Source organism: Aethalodelphis obliquidens, unplaced genomic scaffold (assembly GCF_003676395.1).
Source record: "Aethalodelphis obliquidens isolate GAN/ISIS:26980383/991018 unplaced genomic scaffold, ASM367639v1 scaffold11, whole genome shotgun sequence".
Lineage (NCBI taxonomy): Eukaryota > Metazoa > Chordata > Mammalia > Artiodactyla > Delphinidae > Aethalodelphis > Aethalodelphis obliquidens.
Window position 1 is genome coordinate 22180866 of NW_020837955.1, and position 17246 is coordinate 22198111.

Here is a 17246-nt window from a genome sequence, read left to right on the forward strand (position 1 = left end):
GGATTTGGAGACCAATGAACATAGCAAGAATGCAATAGAATAGAGAGAACGTCAGGGCAGGTATCCCACGCAGTACTGGCCACACAGTCCAGGGTATTCTAGCCTCTTGGTTCCTACTACTCAGGGCTGAGGTAAGATTCATGCAAAGATCATACGATTTTACTAAAGGAGAGACCCACAGTCACTCCCTCAAAGTCTGTTTAATCTTTTTTTTTTTTTCAGTCAAAGCTCTAAAAAGCTTTATTTAACGAGTAAATGATAGGACATTAAAAATCATTTCCTAAGGTGTATTTTAAGTTGTGTGATCTACAAAACAATTCTTTCTCCATTTCACAATTTTAATTAGCTCCACCCCTCCCAAAGCATCCTCATCTTTCAGATAGAAGAAGGAAATGTCCCTTGAGGAGAGTCAGTCTCTTAGGTGTCACTATGAGGATATTTGAACTTGGGAAGAGGAGAATCCAGGGCTGTGAGCATGATTAATTCTTGCTGGAATGGAAGCCGTCCGATTCCTTGAAAGACTTCGGTGGGTTTTGGTTCCTGGCATGACGGGTCTCCCCTTTACATCACTCTGATAGATGCCTTGCATTGTAATTACGAGACATGCCACCTGAGTGGAGTATGGAAGATCAGTCTTTTTTTCTGTTTTTCTAGAAATGATTGATCATTCATGTTTATAGGGCTATCAACTGCTGGACTTTGAAAAGGTCAGTATTGATTAAGTCACGCAGAAAGTGTGCTTCTTTGCTATACATAAATATGAGTTCCTTTTATGAGAGAACTGATTTTTCAGGGCAGGGGGAAAGAGGGTGGTATTCACATGAATTAAGCAATGAGAATTTCAACTAAAACACACTTAGATTCAGTCAGAATATTGGAATTGGCAAGGTCATACTTTAGATGAGCTAATCCACACCCACCCTTCCCAACATACACATGTACGATTTACTTTACAGATGAGAAAACTGAGTCCCTGCCTGTGGACATCAGTAGCTGTAACAGTAGTGCCTGCTTTGAGAAGAAGACTAGATGTGAAAATACAAGGAGCAGGTCTACCTGTGGAGAGGATTGTAGATGATCGGGGAAGATTTTTCCTTCACCATACCTTTCTGTATTTGAAAGGCTTCCTGTAAAGCACATATATTACTTTTGCAAAAAAAAAAGTTGGTTTTACACCCACAGTGAATACCTTGTCAATTGGCTGTAGTTGTGTGGTCCGTGGACTTCCCCTCAATAGCCTTCACAGACCTGGCTTTAGAAGAATCGTTAAAGTCCAGGCTGCAGTTCAGCCCTCTCTCCCTCCAGTCTTCAGTCCCTCTCTCCCTCCAGACGCTGTGACTGACTATGGGGCTTTATCCGCTTGCCTTTCTCATTTGTCCCCTGAACACTTAGAGTTTTTGGCCACTTCAGCCTCCACTCGGAATGGCAGTTGGTGAAGGTGGACTACAGATCTATCTTCAGCCGGCGCTGCAGCAGAGAGGATTATGAGACCTGGCGCCTGCTCAATCAGGTACAGTGCAGGGCGGGGGTCCTGTCTCCTAGGAAGCGGGGCCACTGCAAGCCCTGTGCGGTCCTATCGGACCTTCCCGTGTGCAGAAGGAAAGTCGTGGGCCATCTGGGGATAATGGTGGGTTTCGGGGGAGGGATTGGAACCCACACACCCAGGTCTAGCAGGGGCAGGTGATATTTTGGGACCCTTTTGCACCCTGGAATCCTGATCTACTCGTTGAAATCACCGAGCAGCCTGGGGAAGTGGTGATAATGGTAACCTGGGATTTTAGTGCTGCCCATGCGGAAGTAAGCCCAGAAAACTAGGAGACCCCACCAAAGATGTGATCATCTCACCTTTTACTGGGAAGCATGAGAGCATTTCTCAGACCAGCCTGAAGTCAGTACCCAGGAGCGTTGTGGACAGGACCACACAGAAGGGGTGAGAGGTGGAGGTGAGGGGCTCTAGCAAGGCAGATATTTAGCGCTATGCAACATAGGCAGACTTCTTTTTTCTTCAGAACTATTGGGTCCTTATAATTTGTACCAACAAATTATTATCCTTCTGTTTGTGCCCTTGACTAGGAATAAGGACTTGGACACAGTGGTTTATCATAGAGAGGGAACTTATTGGGTCCACTTCAATTTTACTCTGAAGATGATGTGAAAAATATGCCAGAAGTGGGTTCTTTTCCGCTGGAATTTCTGCTGACGCCATTCGGGCAATTGCCGGGTGGTCTGTGAGGATGACCTGGAGTGTTTGCATTCTCTGTGGAGGTGGAGAAGAAACAAGACGAAGTAGCCATCACTGGCTAGGTTGGGTGGAGGGACAGTGATAGGCCAGCCTCCCATAGTGTTCCTCTTGCGGGGTAGAAAAAGACCAGCCTTTTAATCTTGGAAACTCCTGAATGGTTCCTGGGAGGGAGATTTCTGCATAGAGTGACGAAAAGAGAATGAAGAGGCTAACGCTGGTTTATTTCACCATCTCTGTGTTTTTCTGCCTCTCTCACTATGGACTTCCTTCCTAAGGGGGAGCCTTGCATCATGGGAGAAAGGAAAATATTCCAGAAACGCAAGCCAGGAGCTCAGTGTGCCCTGGGCCAAGACTCCTCAGGGACGGTGGTCTCAGAACCCTGTGTCTGTGCCGACTGGGACTTTGAATGGTGAGTCCCTGGGCATCTCATTGCCAATTCCAGCTAGACATTTACTGGTTGGGGGGATGAGGGTGAAGATGAAGCTGGGGAGGAAGGCATGCCTAAGAGATAGGTGTGTCTGCTGGCCTATGGGCCTGGCTGCCCCAGTTCCTGGCCAGATGGGATGTCTGCATCCCTGGAAGGAGGACAGGAGGAGGCGATTTCACAGGGAAGATCACTGTTCTATCAGAGAAGCATGTCCAAGGGGACTTCTTCCCATCTTCAGTTAGCATCTGTCCTGGAAAGTCCCACAGAGGTGGGGCTGGGCACAGAGAGCTCAGAGAGCTGCCACCTTGGGCAGTTACCTCCAGAAACGTTAGCTAGAATTGTACTCTTCCAAATGAGCTCTCTTATCATCATTTCTTTTTTTCTCCCTCTAATGACAACCACAAAGAATGACTTTGACTCTCACCTATTAGCTAATGACTCACAAATTTCCAAATATTTACCTCCATGTCTGGCCTGTCTCTCCTCTTGGATGGGGACATTTGTGTCCATCTATTTACTCAGCATCCATCTTCCCTTGAATTGCTAATAGGGATTTCAAACTTGGTGTGGCCAAGCAGAATTCTTCCTGAACACCCACTAGTGGAAGCAGGTTTTCAACTCTTCTTAAGCCACCACCCCCCATCCTGGACCAGTTTTTCCAAATTCAATAAAACACACTGATACCCACTCAGTTGCTTAAGTCAAAATCCCAGGAGAGCTTGATTTTTCCCTTTACCCTCAGGTCCAGGCCATCCACAAGTCCTCGAAAGTCCCTATTTCCAAAACACATTCTAACTCAAAGCACCTCTACCCATGACCACTGCAATCTGGGTCACTCCAACAGTTTACTAACTCACTCTCTGCGTCCACTCTGGTCACCCTGAAATCTATCCCAAATTATATTTTAAAAACCCAAGTCAGATCTTATCACTCCTATACTTGAAGCACTCCAATGGCTTCCCCTCTTCCTTAAAATACAATCTAATCTTCTTTCTTTGCTCCACTGTAGATGACTGACCCATTGCCATTGTTCCTTAACTTCTTACTGTTCTCCCCTCATTCACCATTTTGCAGCCACACTACTATCTCCTACACGTTGATTAACCCAGACTCATTCCTAGCAAAGGAAACAGCAGGTGCAAGGATTTCTTCCACATCTCAGCATGGCTGGCAACTTTGCATCACTCACGCCTCAGCAAAAGTAGCAGCTCCTCAGAAATGCCTTCTGAGACCATCTAATCTCACCTACACCCTGGCACTCTCTGGCACATCAGCCTGTTTAATTGTCATCTTAGTATTAATCACAAATAGAGAGATTGTGTTTTTCGATTTCTTTATTATTGCCCATCTTTCCCCAGTAGAATGGAAGTGTGTGAGTGCAGGAATTTTAGACATTCCTTATTGTTGCATCCTCCATGCCTAGCCCAAAGTAAGCATTAAACTGTCATACGATGTTTCTGAACGTTGTTTCTTTTTTTTTTTTTTTTTTTTTTTTTTGCGGTACGCGGGCCTCTCACTGCTGTGGTCTCTCCCGTTGCGGAGCACAGGCTCTGGACGCGCAGGCTCAGTGGCCATGGCTCACAGGCCTAGCCACTCCGTGGCATGTGGGATCTTCCCGGACCGGGGCACAAACCCGTGTCCCCTGCATCAGCAGGCAGACTCTCAACCACTGCGCCACCAGGGAAGCCCTGAATGTTGTTTGTTTTAGGAGAGTCAAAAACCTTCCCAAACCTGGGAATGGGTGATCCCATCGGTGATCGCAGAGTCATCCCAGGCTGATTCCAGTTGGATGAATTCTTCCTCTGTGTCACAGTCAAAAACTGAAGTTCATTTGAGATATTTTCATCACCCATTCCAGGTTAAAAGACAAAGCTAAGGGCTCAGGTGTCAGCCTATAGACAATGGAAGGGGCAGGACAATGACAGAGCTGCATTAGGGCTTATCTGGTGTCTAATAACAGAATAAGTCCAAATGGGTACAGAACAGCTGCCTGCCCAGAAGCCTCAGCCCCTCCGTCCTCATTTCATCCAGCCTGTTTCTTGATTTGTCCTGTTAGCCATCTTCCATTTCCCACTTCCTACTAGGACTGTAACTGGTAACAGCAAGCCCGCTTGTTTACCATGACTGCCCCTTGCCTGCTCTTCATCCCTGAACTCATGCCTTGAAAAGCTGGACTTCAGCAAGAATCGTCCAAATGGGATGTGCTAAATGGAATTGAATTTAAATGACAGGGTCGTATCTGTAGCATGTTTGACCCTTTGGAAACAAAGGATATTTTCACAATTGGGAAGAATAATTTTTAATTATTAACCACAATCCAGAAAAATAGTCATAGCAGTGATACAGTAGGCCACTCAGAATTATGGTACATGACATATTGATGTCAACCCGAATGTGCAGAATCTGAATATCAGGCTTCCTTGTGTCCTTCTGCAGACTGACTCCATAGAGGTGCATCGTCTTTGCATATGTCGTGCTACATTTTCTCCTGTGTCTCTCTGAACTGTACTAGACCCTCACCCATTGTTGGGAAGCCTTACAATTGAGAAAGAGTAGGAATCATAATGTAAATATTTTTTTATTCAGCAGTTACATTAACATTTACTAGTCTGGGAAAAAAAACCCAGCTCTGATATTCAGTTTTTGACCTTGGGAAATTTACTTAATCTCTATGACTTCACCTCCTAGGCTATTAAATACAAATATATAACATGTATCTCATTGGGTCCTAGGGAGGAATAAATGAATTCACATACATCGTTAATGTGAATAAGGAATTTATCCTAATGGTATACACGGCTTTTGATGCTGCGGTTGTTGTTAATCTTGAGCCCCAGGGTTAAGTGGTCCCCATGGTATTGTTAGCAAGTAAATCAGAGCTTATACATCCAGATAAGCACTGTCTTCAAAGTTGAACCTTTGGGTATTATCCATTTATTTCAATGGCGATGGCTTTGCTTAAACTATTTCTGAACCTCTTTGGAAAACTGCTGTCAGAATGCATCTATAAGTAAAGAAGTGGAGGGAGAAGCCCTTGCAAAGTATTCTATGGTTCTCACACTTGCATTGGTAGAGGTGCCACCTGGACCCAACACCCTGTAATGTCAGTATCATTACTATGACATTTTAGTGAGAAGAAAATTAGCATCTGGAATGTAAGTTACTTGACCGAAATCACATTAGCAGTGAGAGGAAGAGGTGAGGATGAAATGTAAGTCTAGCTAAATTCCACATTCTCTTCTCTATATCATGCCATTTCTCAAGAAATCAAACAAATCTTTGTTATTTTAGATACACTTTATTTTTCAGAAGAAATAGGGTCCCCAAGTTTGCTTATTCTAAAATGATCTCATCCTCAAATGATCTAAGTTAACTGCTGGTGATGAGGTTTAATATAGAATGTTCCATTAACTCTAAACCAATGCCAAATAAAGTAGTTTTGGCCATTGGTACTAGGAATGTCATAGGTGTATGGTGTACAAGAGGACTTTATAGAATTTTGAGGGGAGATATATAAGACAATATAGCCAATCATACCTCATATTAAAAAGAAGATAGAACCACTTGTGTCTGAGTTAGGACTAACAAACACACAGGACTTGAAGCTGGGTTAGTAGTCATAATCTGAGAACAAAAGCAAAAAAATCGTGTGACCTAAAAGTATTTTTGCACTACTTCTGAGTATGGCAGAGAGAGTTTGATTCTGAAATTCCTGAGATTTTTTTTTGTTGTTATGGTGGTTTTCATGGACAATGGGACTGAGTGTTTAAAATTTTTTTCTTTGTTTTATTTTTAAGTCAACTTCAATAAGCATAGGTATCAGTTAAAAATACAGTTTTTCCCTCAAATATAGTTTGTCTGTTTGTTTGTCTTTAATGCTCATGCTGAAAAATCCGTGTATGGCAACAGTTTCATAGCCCTGTCTCCTTCTCGATGTTCCTTCCTACCAGGAAGTGTTAGCTAAGGAATCTGAAGACCCCAGCTTGGTTAGTATAAGCGATAACCATTCATATTCCACCTAGTTGTTTCCCTAAGCCAAATCAGGTCGTGTGCATTGGATTGGTCCAGGCAACTTTTAAGTCTCAGAGACAGCAGGGAGTAGAGACTGGGGAGGATGGATCAAATGCGTTGATTCCGGTGGAAAAGTTAAGGAGTGCGGCCTGGGTTCACAGAGGAATTTTCTGCCCGTATCGTTCTGCTTAAGAAGGAAGGCTTTATAGATTCTCAGATGCCTTTACTTGTAGAACACCATTGAATTTCGCAACTTTCACCCTTCCATCCAGAGCGGGTGTCAGTAACAAGTATGAATTTTACATAAATATTGGTGTTTCTACTTAACGGCCTCATAAATCCCCCAGCCTTATGTTTACTGTACAGAACCTCTCTGTAGCAACCTCCATCATGGCACTGGTGAGGGGCTAGGAGCAAATCCTCCGTGAGAAGTAAGTTTGTCAGAAACTACTGAGTAGTCAGAAAAGGGAGCTGCTCTGAAGTCCTATGAGGGCTCCTAGGAAGTACTTGCCCCCTGGGAGGTCCAAATGCATTTGTTCAGTGAGAAACCAAGTTGGACCAGAGATTACGCCAAATTGTTCTCTTTCCTACTCCTTCATCCAACCACTCACACAGCAATAATTTTGCTGAGCACCTACTAGGTGCCAAGTTTTTTAGATGGATTAACTTAATCTTCCCAACCAGCTCTTGGAAGGAGAGTCTGTTATCATAGGCATTTTATAAATGAAGAAATTGAGACAAGAGAGGTTAAGTGTAGCTCATTCAAAATAATAATATGCTACTGCAGAGTCTCAAGTCTCAGTATGTCTTTTTTTTTTTTTTTTTTTTTTGCCCACACCTCGCAGCTTGTAGGATCTTAGTTCCCCAACCAGGGATTGAACTCAGGCCCGTGGCAGTGAAAGCGTGGAGTCCTAACTACCGGACCACCAGGGAATTCCCAAAGTCTCAGTATGTCTTAGTGTTTACCTTCCATGTCCAGTATGGCTCCAGACCCACAGAGCGAGTTTATCAAGTGGCAGTGTAGAACAACGAGGGGAAGAGATTTGGGGTGCCGTAGTACATAAATTCAGGCACGTCTGAAATCTAGTCAACCTTTAGTATTCTGCATATAGGGCTCAATCAAGCATATTTTTTCTATAGACTAGGCATTGTAGAAAAATCGAAGATGTATTAGCCAGAGGTATTGGATGCAAAGGAGGGATGACAGGAAATAATAGAGTATAATTGGGTGCTGAATTTCATATCCAGACCCATGCTGTACAGTATAGTAGCCACAAGCCACATGTGGTTATTTGCATTAAAGTTAAATACAATGAGCCCATCGACAGACGAATGGATAAAGAAGCTGTGGTACATATACACAATGGAATATTCCTCAGCCATAAAAAGGAATGAAATTGGGTCATTTGTAGAGACATGGATGCAGCTAGAGACTGTCATACAGAGTGAAGCAAGTCAGAAAGAGAAAAACAAATATCGTATGTTAGCGTATATATGTGGAACCTAGAAAAATGGTACAGATGAACCGGTTTGCAGGGCAGAAATTGAGACACAGATGTAGAGAACAAACGTACGGACACCAAGGGGGGAAAGCGGTGGGGGGGTGATGAATTGGGCGATTGGGATTGACATGTATACACTGATGTGTATAAAATGGATGACTCATAAGGACCTGCTGTATAAGAAATTAAATTAAATTAAAAAATTTAAAAAAAATTAAATACAATGAAACATTCATTTCTTCAGTTCCACTAGCCACGTTTTGGGTGCTCAAAAGTCACATGTGGCAAGTGGCTACCATATTGGATAGCAGAGATGTAAAACATTTCCATTATCACAGAAAGTTCTGTGGGACAGCACTCGTCCTACCTGCAAGTGCTAGGAATGGTCAGAGCAAAGAGATCACTGAGGACTGGAGTAATGATGGAAGGCTTCCTGCAGGAAGTGGTGATGGGGCTGTATAGACGTGCTGCTGAATAAGTATGAGGAAAATGGGCAGCACATCCAAGAAAGCAGATATGTGAAGGTTGTTGATGAATAGAGGGGTATGGCCAGATGGGTAGCATGGGGTTAGATTAGGAGAGACACTTGAGTGATGATTGTTTGATTTTTCAAACAATTTCTGAAATGGTTTGGATATAATTATCTTTCTATCTCTATAGCTCCATTTAGGCTGTGCCTTAGCAAATGATGATGACGTTAATTATTAGTCCATTGTTTTTGTTGTGGTTTTTGTTGTGGTTGCTTCTCTTTTCTGAGTGTTCATGCTGTGGCTGCCAAGAACCTCTGTCTGATCCTAAACCCAGCGTGCTCTACTGTCTCCTAAAATGAGACAGAGACACCTGTGGAACACTCATCCTAGAGCCTCAGCTCCCAAATGGGGAAATGGAGGAACTGGGGGTCAATGAGGCTATGATGGGGTAGTGCATAGTCTGAGAGTAGGATACCCCCTACCACTGGGCCAGCAGAGACCATGACTTCTTGGATGACTCCAAGAGGCTCAGAATGACATTAGGTCTTCCCTGCTGATTAAATGGGTGTTTCATGGGCTTGTACTAATGCTGAACCAGCCATCAGGAGTCTCAATTATCACCTTTGGTTAACATCATCAGGTGTGTACAATCTTTAACAAGTCTTTTCTCCTCTTTTTCTTCTCCTTCCCAATCTGTCAACTGAGGGGATTGAACCCAAGGAATACAGGTGTCCCTTCCTATTCTGACATGCAGAAGCTTTTTGATTTCTGAACCTTTTCTTGTCTATTCCTTCTTTGGATTGTCTGAGGCTTCTCCCTGGATGGGACTTGGAGGACACATAGGTCCCTATGTGTCCTAAATGGATAAGTTTTCCCATAAGCGTTTAGAAGTTCTAAACCCTTTTATAGTCAAGAAAACCACAGAGGTGGCTTATTTCTTAAAGGAAACTATCTGTGTGTTTGCAGAAGCTGTGGTAGCTTACTTCCCAGAGGCAAATCAAACTTTCTGGTACATTCTCTCCAAATGTCACAATTCAACAGAAAACCACCTTTCCTCAAGAAGCTGGAGCAACAGCTGGGACTGCTTACTTGCTGACATTGTAAAAACTCCAGAGCTGGGGGGGAGCTTGGGCAGGATGAGAGATTTTAATATACATTTAGAGAAGTTAATGAAGAAGTTCACAACTTGGGGGCAGTCATTAATGTTATTAAATATTAAATATTAATGAGGTGCTTTTTCTCTTTGGGGCAAAGCAGCATGGCTGATGCACCTTTTTTTTTTGGTGCGCGGGCCTCTCACTATTGTGGCCTCTCCCGTTGTGGAGCACAGGCGCCGGACACGCAGGCTCAGCAGCCATGGCTCACGGGCCCAGCCGCTCCGCGGCATGTGGGATCTTCCCGGACTGGGGCATGAACCCGTGTCCCCTGCATCGGCAGGCGGACTCTCAACCACTGCGTCACCAGGGAAGCCCCTGATGCACCTTTTTAAATTACTACATCACTAACAGGTAGCAGAGTTGAACAGAACTGCTAAAGATGTTTACATTTAGCAAGGAGAAATAAGACATTTCTCTCCTTCCCAGAGCTGCTTAGGAGAACACCCTTCCTTCAGAGATTACTAATATTTCTTAGGATTCACAGGACATTCAGTAGATTTACCTCATAAAGGAAGCAGGGAATTTTCTAGAAGTAGTGCAGACACACCACAGCCCAAAACTTTCTGCAGATAAACAATGCTTAGAAATCAGATATTCTGCAGATAAACAATGCTTAGAAATCAGATATTCAGTGCTGTACTGGAAAATGTTTAACCACCGGCTCTCTGGAAACAAAGAAACAAATAAATAAGCCCTGATTAGTAGTGTTTGCTGATTGCTATAAATATTCCCACCATATCTGATTTCAGGTTACCAACATGGCATCACTGAATGCAGAATTAGGAAGCACAACATGTATCTATGTATTTACTGTATAGAAACATAGACATAAATGACTTCAAGAGCATAAATAATAAAATGATATACAATGACATTTTATATATAATATTTATTGCATATAATAATGCAGCAAAATAATGAGGAATTTCTGTGTTTTTGGTATTTATTATCCTTTGAATATAATTTATTTAATTGAAATTTTGTATAACTTAATTTTCGATAATAGTTGTGTTTAACAACCATTAACTAACTTGCAAAATTCCTGGAATTTTAAGTTGGCTCTCATGGGCGGTTACCAGCTGGCACAACATTGAGTCCATGTGAACTCTCAGGCTGGAAGATCTCCAATCATTGATCAGGGGAGGCATGGCAAAAGATTACCTTGACAGACATGTCCCTTTCTCCTTTTCTTCCAGTTTCATTTAAACTTGCCGTATCAAAGCTGGTCTTGACCTTCACCTTTCCGTGTAGCGATTTGCAATGACTCAAGCTCACACTCACTCCACAGGCATCTGTTGAGCACCTGGGATTCTCTCTGTGGTCCACACTGGGAAGTCAACCACGGGCTCACAGTCTCCCTGCAGAAATAGACCAGATGCCATGGGATAATTTGTGCAATCATTTAAAAATGTAATTAGAGTATCATTCACCCAGTAAATATCTATTCAGCACCTTCAGTGTCCTATTCTAGACTCTTATATTGCCGAACAAAACCAACAGAAGGGTTTGCTCTTTTGTAGCCTTGATGTTTCTAAAATGCTAGGACCACAAAGGTTTGGTCCAGGGAAGCAAGAATGGCTTCATCAGACCTAGATATTGAAGAAGGATACATAGGAAACCACCTGAAACAGAAAAAGGTAGAGTGCTTCAAAAGCCCTGGGCAGGACTTCCCTGGTGGTGCAGTGGTTAAGAATCCACCTGCCAATGCAGGGGACACGGGTTTGAGCCCTGGACCGGGAAGATCCCACATGCCGTGGAACAACTGAGCCCGTGCACCACAACGACTGAGCCTGTGCTCTAGAGCCCGCGAGCCACAACTACTGAGCCCGTGTGCCACAACTACTGAGCCCGCGTGCCACAACTACTGAAGCCCGCGTGCCTAAAGCCCGTGCTCCACAACAAGAGAAGCCACTGCAATGAGAAGCCTGCACACCGCAGTGAGGTGTAGCCCCCGCTCGCCACAACTAGAGAAAGCCCACACACAGCAACGAAGACCCAACGCAGCCAAAATAAATAAATTTATCTTTAAAAAAACACACACACACAAAAGCCCCGGGCATCACACAGACAAAGACAAAGAGGGTTGAATGTTGGCCTGAGTTTGGTTTGGAGGAAGGTGGTGACAAGGTAGGGTGGGGTCAAACCGAGAAGATAATTTATATAATCTCATCCGTCAATTGGTACTTCTTAACTGTACTGCTTCATCCTGTATCACACTGTGTTCTGCTTGATACTCTATTACTCTTTTCTTTTGTTGGATTTGAGGCCTGTTGTCTTCCTCTCTCCAAAAGACTGAAAACCCCTTGAGAATAAGGATTATGGCCTTCACAGGACAAGGCACATACTGAGTAATAAATGTGGAATTAAACTTTTCTTTCTGTCTCCCTTTCATGCTATCCTAGTTACCCACATAGACAATTTGCATCTATTTTCATTGGACTTTAATTAAATCTTGGCTCAAAGAATAGGAGAGCAGAAAACGAAAGGAGGGGTGGGTCTGGAGAGAGCGATTTTCCTGTTGTTTTATGTTTTATTAACACTCAGTGGATCAGTATTCAAATGCCCAGATTGTTCTGCCCTGTCTGTGGGTTTCAGGACATCTTTGGGTGCTTGACTTGGAGGCATGACTCCTCCCCCAAATTTAAGCCACCTTCAATGACCTGGGGTTGGTTACAAGAGTTACAAAATGCCTACTTTGTTGCTCTTTTTCTACCCTGGAATTTATGCTTCTGGGAGCTTTATAAAAGTCCAAGAAGTAAGGCAACACCATTTACATTTCAGATGGGAGAGCGCCTCTCCTACAATGGTCGATGACTTCCTCACTCTGGAATGTGGAGGAAAGGAGCAGAAAATCATACCAGACTTTGTTTCTTCATTTTACTGTGGCTAGGCTTTTACAAAAACATGGAGAAGAGCTACAGTATAGTTTTTGTGGGGTTTTGTGTGTGTGTGTGTGTGTGTGTGTGTGTGTGTGTGTGTGTTGTTTTTTCCTAAAGGAAACAAGGGACCTGTGTTATAAATAGTTGGGAAAAGTTTGAATGACTGTGTATATGTGAATGCAAAGGTGTATATTTGTTTGAGAGAGAATTTCAGAAAAAATGAAAAGATCAATGAATTCCATTTTGGAATAAAATGTGGAATCTGAACACAGAAATAAATCTTGACCGTTAAAGTCATCTTCTTGGTTGTCATCTACTTATTTCAGTAAATCCACTGTGATCCAAAATATACTTTCAGGCTTACAGCACCCCGCACACCCACCCCAAGCCAGTGTACCTGCCACATCATGTACATCCGTACTTGTTTAAGCCTGGACCCTCCATCTGACAATCTATTATGTCTTCTATACACTGAACTCCGAATGACTTTGGGATTATTTCCAAATCTGAAAATCTATTTTCAAAGTATGAATATTTGTCCCGACTGGGAATATTTAAAGAATGTGTTGCAGCTTTGGGGATGGTTAAAGGGATGTGTTTGTGTGTGCCTGTGGGTATTTTCACATTTGTGCATCTATACCAGTATGCAATATTTATTTTCTCGACAGTGACTATGGCTATGAGAGACATGGAGAAAGCCAGTGTGTCCCAGCTTTCTGGTACAATCCAGCATCCCCGTCAAAGGACTGCAGCCTTGGTCAAAGCTACCTTAACAGCACTGGGTAAGTAAAATACCTGAAGGAGCTCCAATCACTGTTTCCCTGTTTCCCTAAGTTGGGATCAAAGGAGGATTCCTACTGAAGCAAGGTGGAGTGTAGATAGAGTTTGTTTGTAACAGGTGGCTTCTGAGGAAAGCTGAAGGGTTCTTTAGCTGGAGCTAGCTTTTTTGGAGCATCAAAAGAGATTTCTAGAGGGGTGGGATAGGGAGGGTGGGAGGGAGACGCAAGAGGGAGGACGTATGGGGATATATGTACACATATAGCTGATTCACTTTGTTATACAGCAGAAACTAACACACCATTGTAAAGCAATTATACTCCAATAAAGGTGTTAAAAAAAAAAGAGAGATTTCTGATTACCCAGATTTCAGTACCTTTTGCTATTTGCCTCTGAAATACCATAGCTATTATTTGATCAGACCTTCTCTTTTGGAAGGCGATGCCACCTTATTTTCCAGACCCCAATGGAAATAAATGAACACTAGTGGTGTGCAGATACTACAGTGCTTTCTAGTGACACATGAACTGAAGCTCTCGTAGACCGATGATGAAAATTTAGAATGAAAAGTCAAAAGTCCCATCCTAGGAACTCCTGGATTAAGAAGATCAAGGCACACTCTCTGTACTTGTCAAGTTATGTATGTTTCTCTCTTTGTTCACTTATTACTTACTCACTCAGATGCTTGAAAAAATTTTCCTTGGAGATCTGTTGTCTTCCCCTTTCCTTTGCCACTCCTATGACCTAGAACAGATTTGCAAAGTGGATTGGTGGTCTGAGACAGTGCTTTTTAAAATTTAATGTGCTGTGAATCACCTGGGGATCTTGTTAAAATAATAGCTTCTGATTTAGGAGATCTAGAGTGGCATTGAGATTCTTCATTTCGACAAGCTCCCATGCGATGTCAGCATTGCTGGGCATTAATCTTTGAGTAGCAAGGGACTAAAGTGTTCTGGAATTCAGTCTCAGCTCTTCCAATGGATCTTCTAACATCTCACACAAGTTACTCACCAGCTCAGTACTTTTACCTTACTTGGTTGTAAAATGGTGGTAGGAGTACTATCTACCCAACTGATGTCTACAGAGGAAGAAAAAACATGATGGAAGAGGTATATTGAGTGGTCTGAGATACTGTGAGAAACATACATTTTTTAGCCAAAAATTTGGTTCTTAGGGAGCTATTCCTGGGATCTGAGCTGAGGTTTGAGCACTGCTGATGTCATCTTATTGTACGTGAATGGTCTTAGGGATTTAAGCCACTCAAACTACAGATCCAGCAGCATGAAACTTAAAGACATGTGGTGTCAGAGACTAAAGTGCTACGAAGTTTGAGGAAGAGGAATACAATGGGCACAGAAGATGAGCTACGCCACCAAATTCCCAGCCAGAACATACCTGGACATAAGCTGGAAGATAATTGCATTAGGGCTTCTCATATGATCCTGTGACATGTGTAGGTAGACCCAAGTTTAAGCAAGTTAGGTGCACCAAAACCCCAAGTAGCCATCAAATAAATCAAGAAGATGAAAGGGAAAAACTATTCATTTTTTTCAAAAGATTCACAACAAGTGAATCTCCAGGTTGCTTAAATGTTGGCTTCTAGTACAAATTGTCGACCAGCTGGCCAGTTGAGACTGAAGAGTTGGGTGATATCAAGTGTGCATTAGGACATGATACCCACCAAAATATCTATCATAGGTAAAACTCAGTATCTTCTAAATGACTAAAGCTCAGCAAGAAGGTATAGGTTAGAAAAGTTTGATTATATAGACCAGTGCCAACCAAAAGAACTATAATACGAGCCACACGTGTAATTTAACATTCTAAAATAGCCACGCTGAAAACGTTTTTTTAAAAAAGTGAAATTAATTTTGGTAATATATTTTATTTAGCTCAGTATGTCCAAAATATTATCATTTCAACACACACCACTAACCAAGTTCTCAGTAACCACAGGTGGAAAGTGGCTAGCTTATTGGACAGAGGAGCTCTAGAACCATTATGAATTCAGTTGACAATTAAAAATAATATATTGATATATCTATAAGAGGATATATTATAATTGCTTATGAGGCAATAACTACATATAACATTTGCTTGACACCCTCCTGAGATCTCTGGATGGAGATGTGGGGCTGGTAATTCAGCAGTACGTGAGGGGCAGGGGGAGAGGAAATATCAGGGATAGTGCAAGACTGGTATCACTTATCAGGAATTTGCTTTCACCTGCTCTCAAGGCCACCAGAAAAAGGCAACATGGATGGACCGGTTGATTACTCCTGACACACAGGGTGAAAGATGTGATGTGATGATGGCGATGATGGTGGTGGTGGTGTCGGTGTCTGTGGCGCATTTATTTTATGTGGTTTTACCAGAGTATTGATTTTATGCAGCCTTACAGACAGTGATGTGCCTGGAAATAAAGTCTGTCGTGCAGGTCAGGGCTGTGGGCAAGCTCTCGGTTTCACGTGCTGGGGTCAGTGGTCAAGCGAGATGTCATGTCATCACTGTGCGCAAAGATGCCTTTAACCTAGAAGGTCACAGTGTTTACGGGGAGGTTTTCCCATGCAAGCTTCTTCTTTGAGGCAGTTTTACCACAGCGGGATCAAATAGGAGTTTCAAACTTGTGCTTCTAGTCTGGCATTGGTGATGAGTGAGAAATGGAATATTAACAAGGAGAGAAAATGTGCTGTAAAAGAGCCCAGTGGCTCCACAGTAAGGGCTGTTAGGTATTAGGGGATGGGATGATGTCCTGGGGGTAGAGGGAAGACCAGAAGAGGCTTCCTGAGTAGTCATAGTTAGAAGGCTGATCTTCTAGCTGCTTTCTGGCCTCAGGGAGGTAGGCACAAGTCTCTCCATCACAGAGAGAAGCACCTGCTTTCCTTGCTTCCCTAGTCCAGTGGGTCTGTATCCTCCTGTATCATGTGTGAGTCAGACATTGATTTTTCTTGCCTGGTTTAGACACTGATGCGATCTGCGTTTCACCAGGTAGGATCGATAATAATGTTTAAGGAGCTGCTCTTTCTGAGATGGAGGGATAGCAGTTTCTCAGCGTTTGCTTAGCGTCCTAAATGGCTGTTGTCTTTGGGACTCAGCCTATAGATGCAGCTGTGCGGAATCTCTGTCTCGCTCTTGTTCTCCTGCACGCTCTGCCGTACGTGCGCATGCGAGGGTGCACACACTGGCACAAACCCCACCACTGACGATGGTCAATACCTCTCAGGTACCGGCGGATCGTGTCCAACAACTGCACAGACGGACTGAGGGAGAAGTACACCGCCAAGGCCCAGATATGCCCCGGAAAAGCCCCTCACGGCCTCCACGTGGTGACGACCGATGGGCGCCTGGTGGCAGAGCAGGGGCACAATGCGACCTTCATCATCCTCATGGAGGAGGTAGGGGAGACCCTCTTGCGTCTGTGAGGTCAGAACTCACAGGTAGGTCATTGCCCACTTCCAGATGGGAAGAGAAGATCACGTTTTCCCACCAGTCCTTGTAACAAAGTCAATGGTGAGAAGTGAAGACTCCTGGGAGAAGATGGAAGGGGTGAAAGAGGTCTTGGAATATTTAGGGACCCTGTTCCCTTCATTCCACAATACAGAAGTGGGGCCCCCTTGTCTCTGGGCAGGTGCAAATTTGAATATATTCTTTGAGGTATCCCTTTAGGGTCTGCATCTTTGGAGGAATGTTTATTATCATTAGATTGTATACTGTAAACTTTGCCGGAAGAAGGAAATTCACATTTTTTCCTTTTTTTTTTTTTTTAAACCCTTAATCCCAC

General features: G+C 43.2%; 1 protein-coding gene across 1 annotated transcript in view; it reads left to right on the forward strand.

Moving 5' to 3' along the window:
- SORCS3 (sortilin related VPS10 domain containing receptor 3) overlaps window positions 1-17246 on the forward strand; it is a 583600-nt gene that overhangs the window by 533803 nt on the left and 32551 nt on the right. The window contains exons 15-18 of the mRNA XM_027112540.1: window positions 1393-1510; window positions 2518-2651; window positions 13357-13470; window positions 16689-16860. Coding sequence (XP_026968341.1) covers window positions 1393-1510; window positions 2518-2651; window positions 13357-13470; window positions 16689-16860 — 538 coding nt within the window. The remainder of the gene's footprint in view (window positions 1-1392; window positions 1511-2517; window positions 2652-13356; window positions 13471-16688; window positions 16861-17246) is intronic.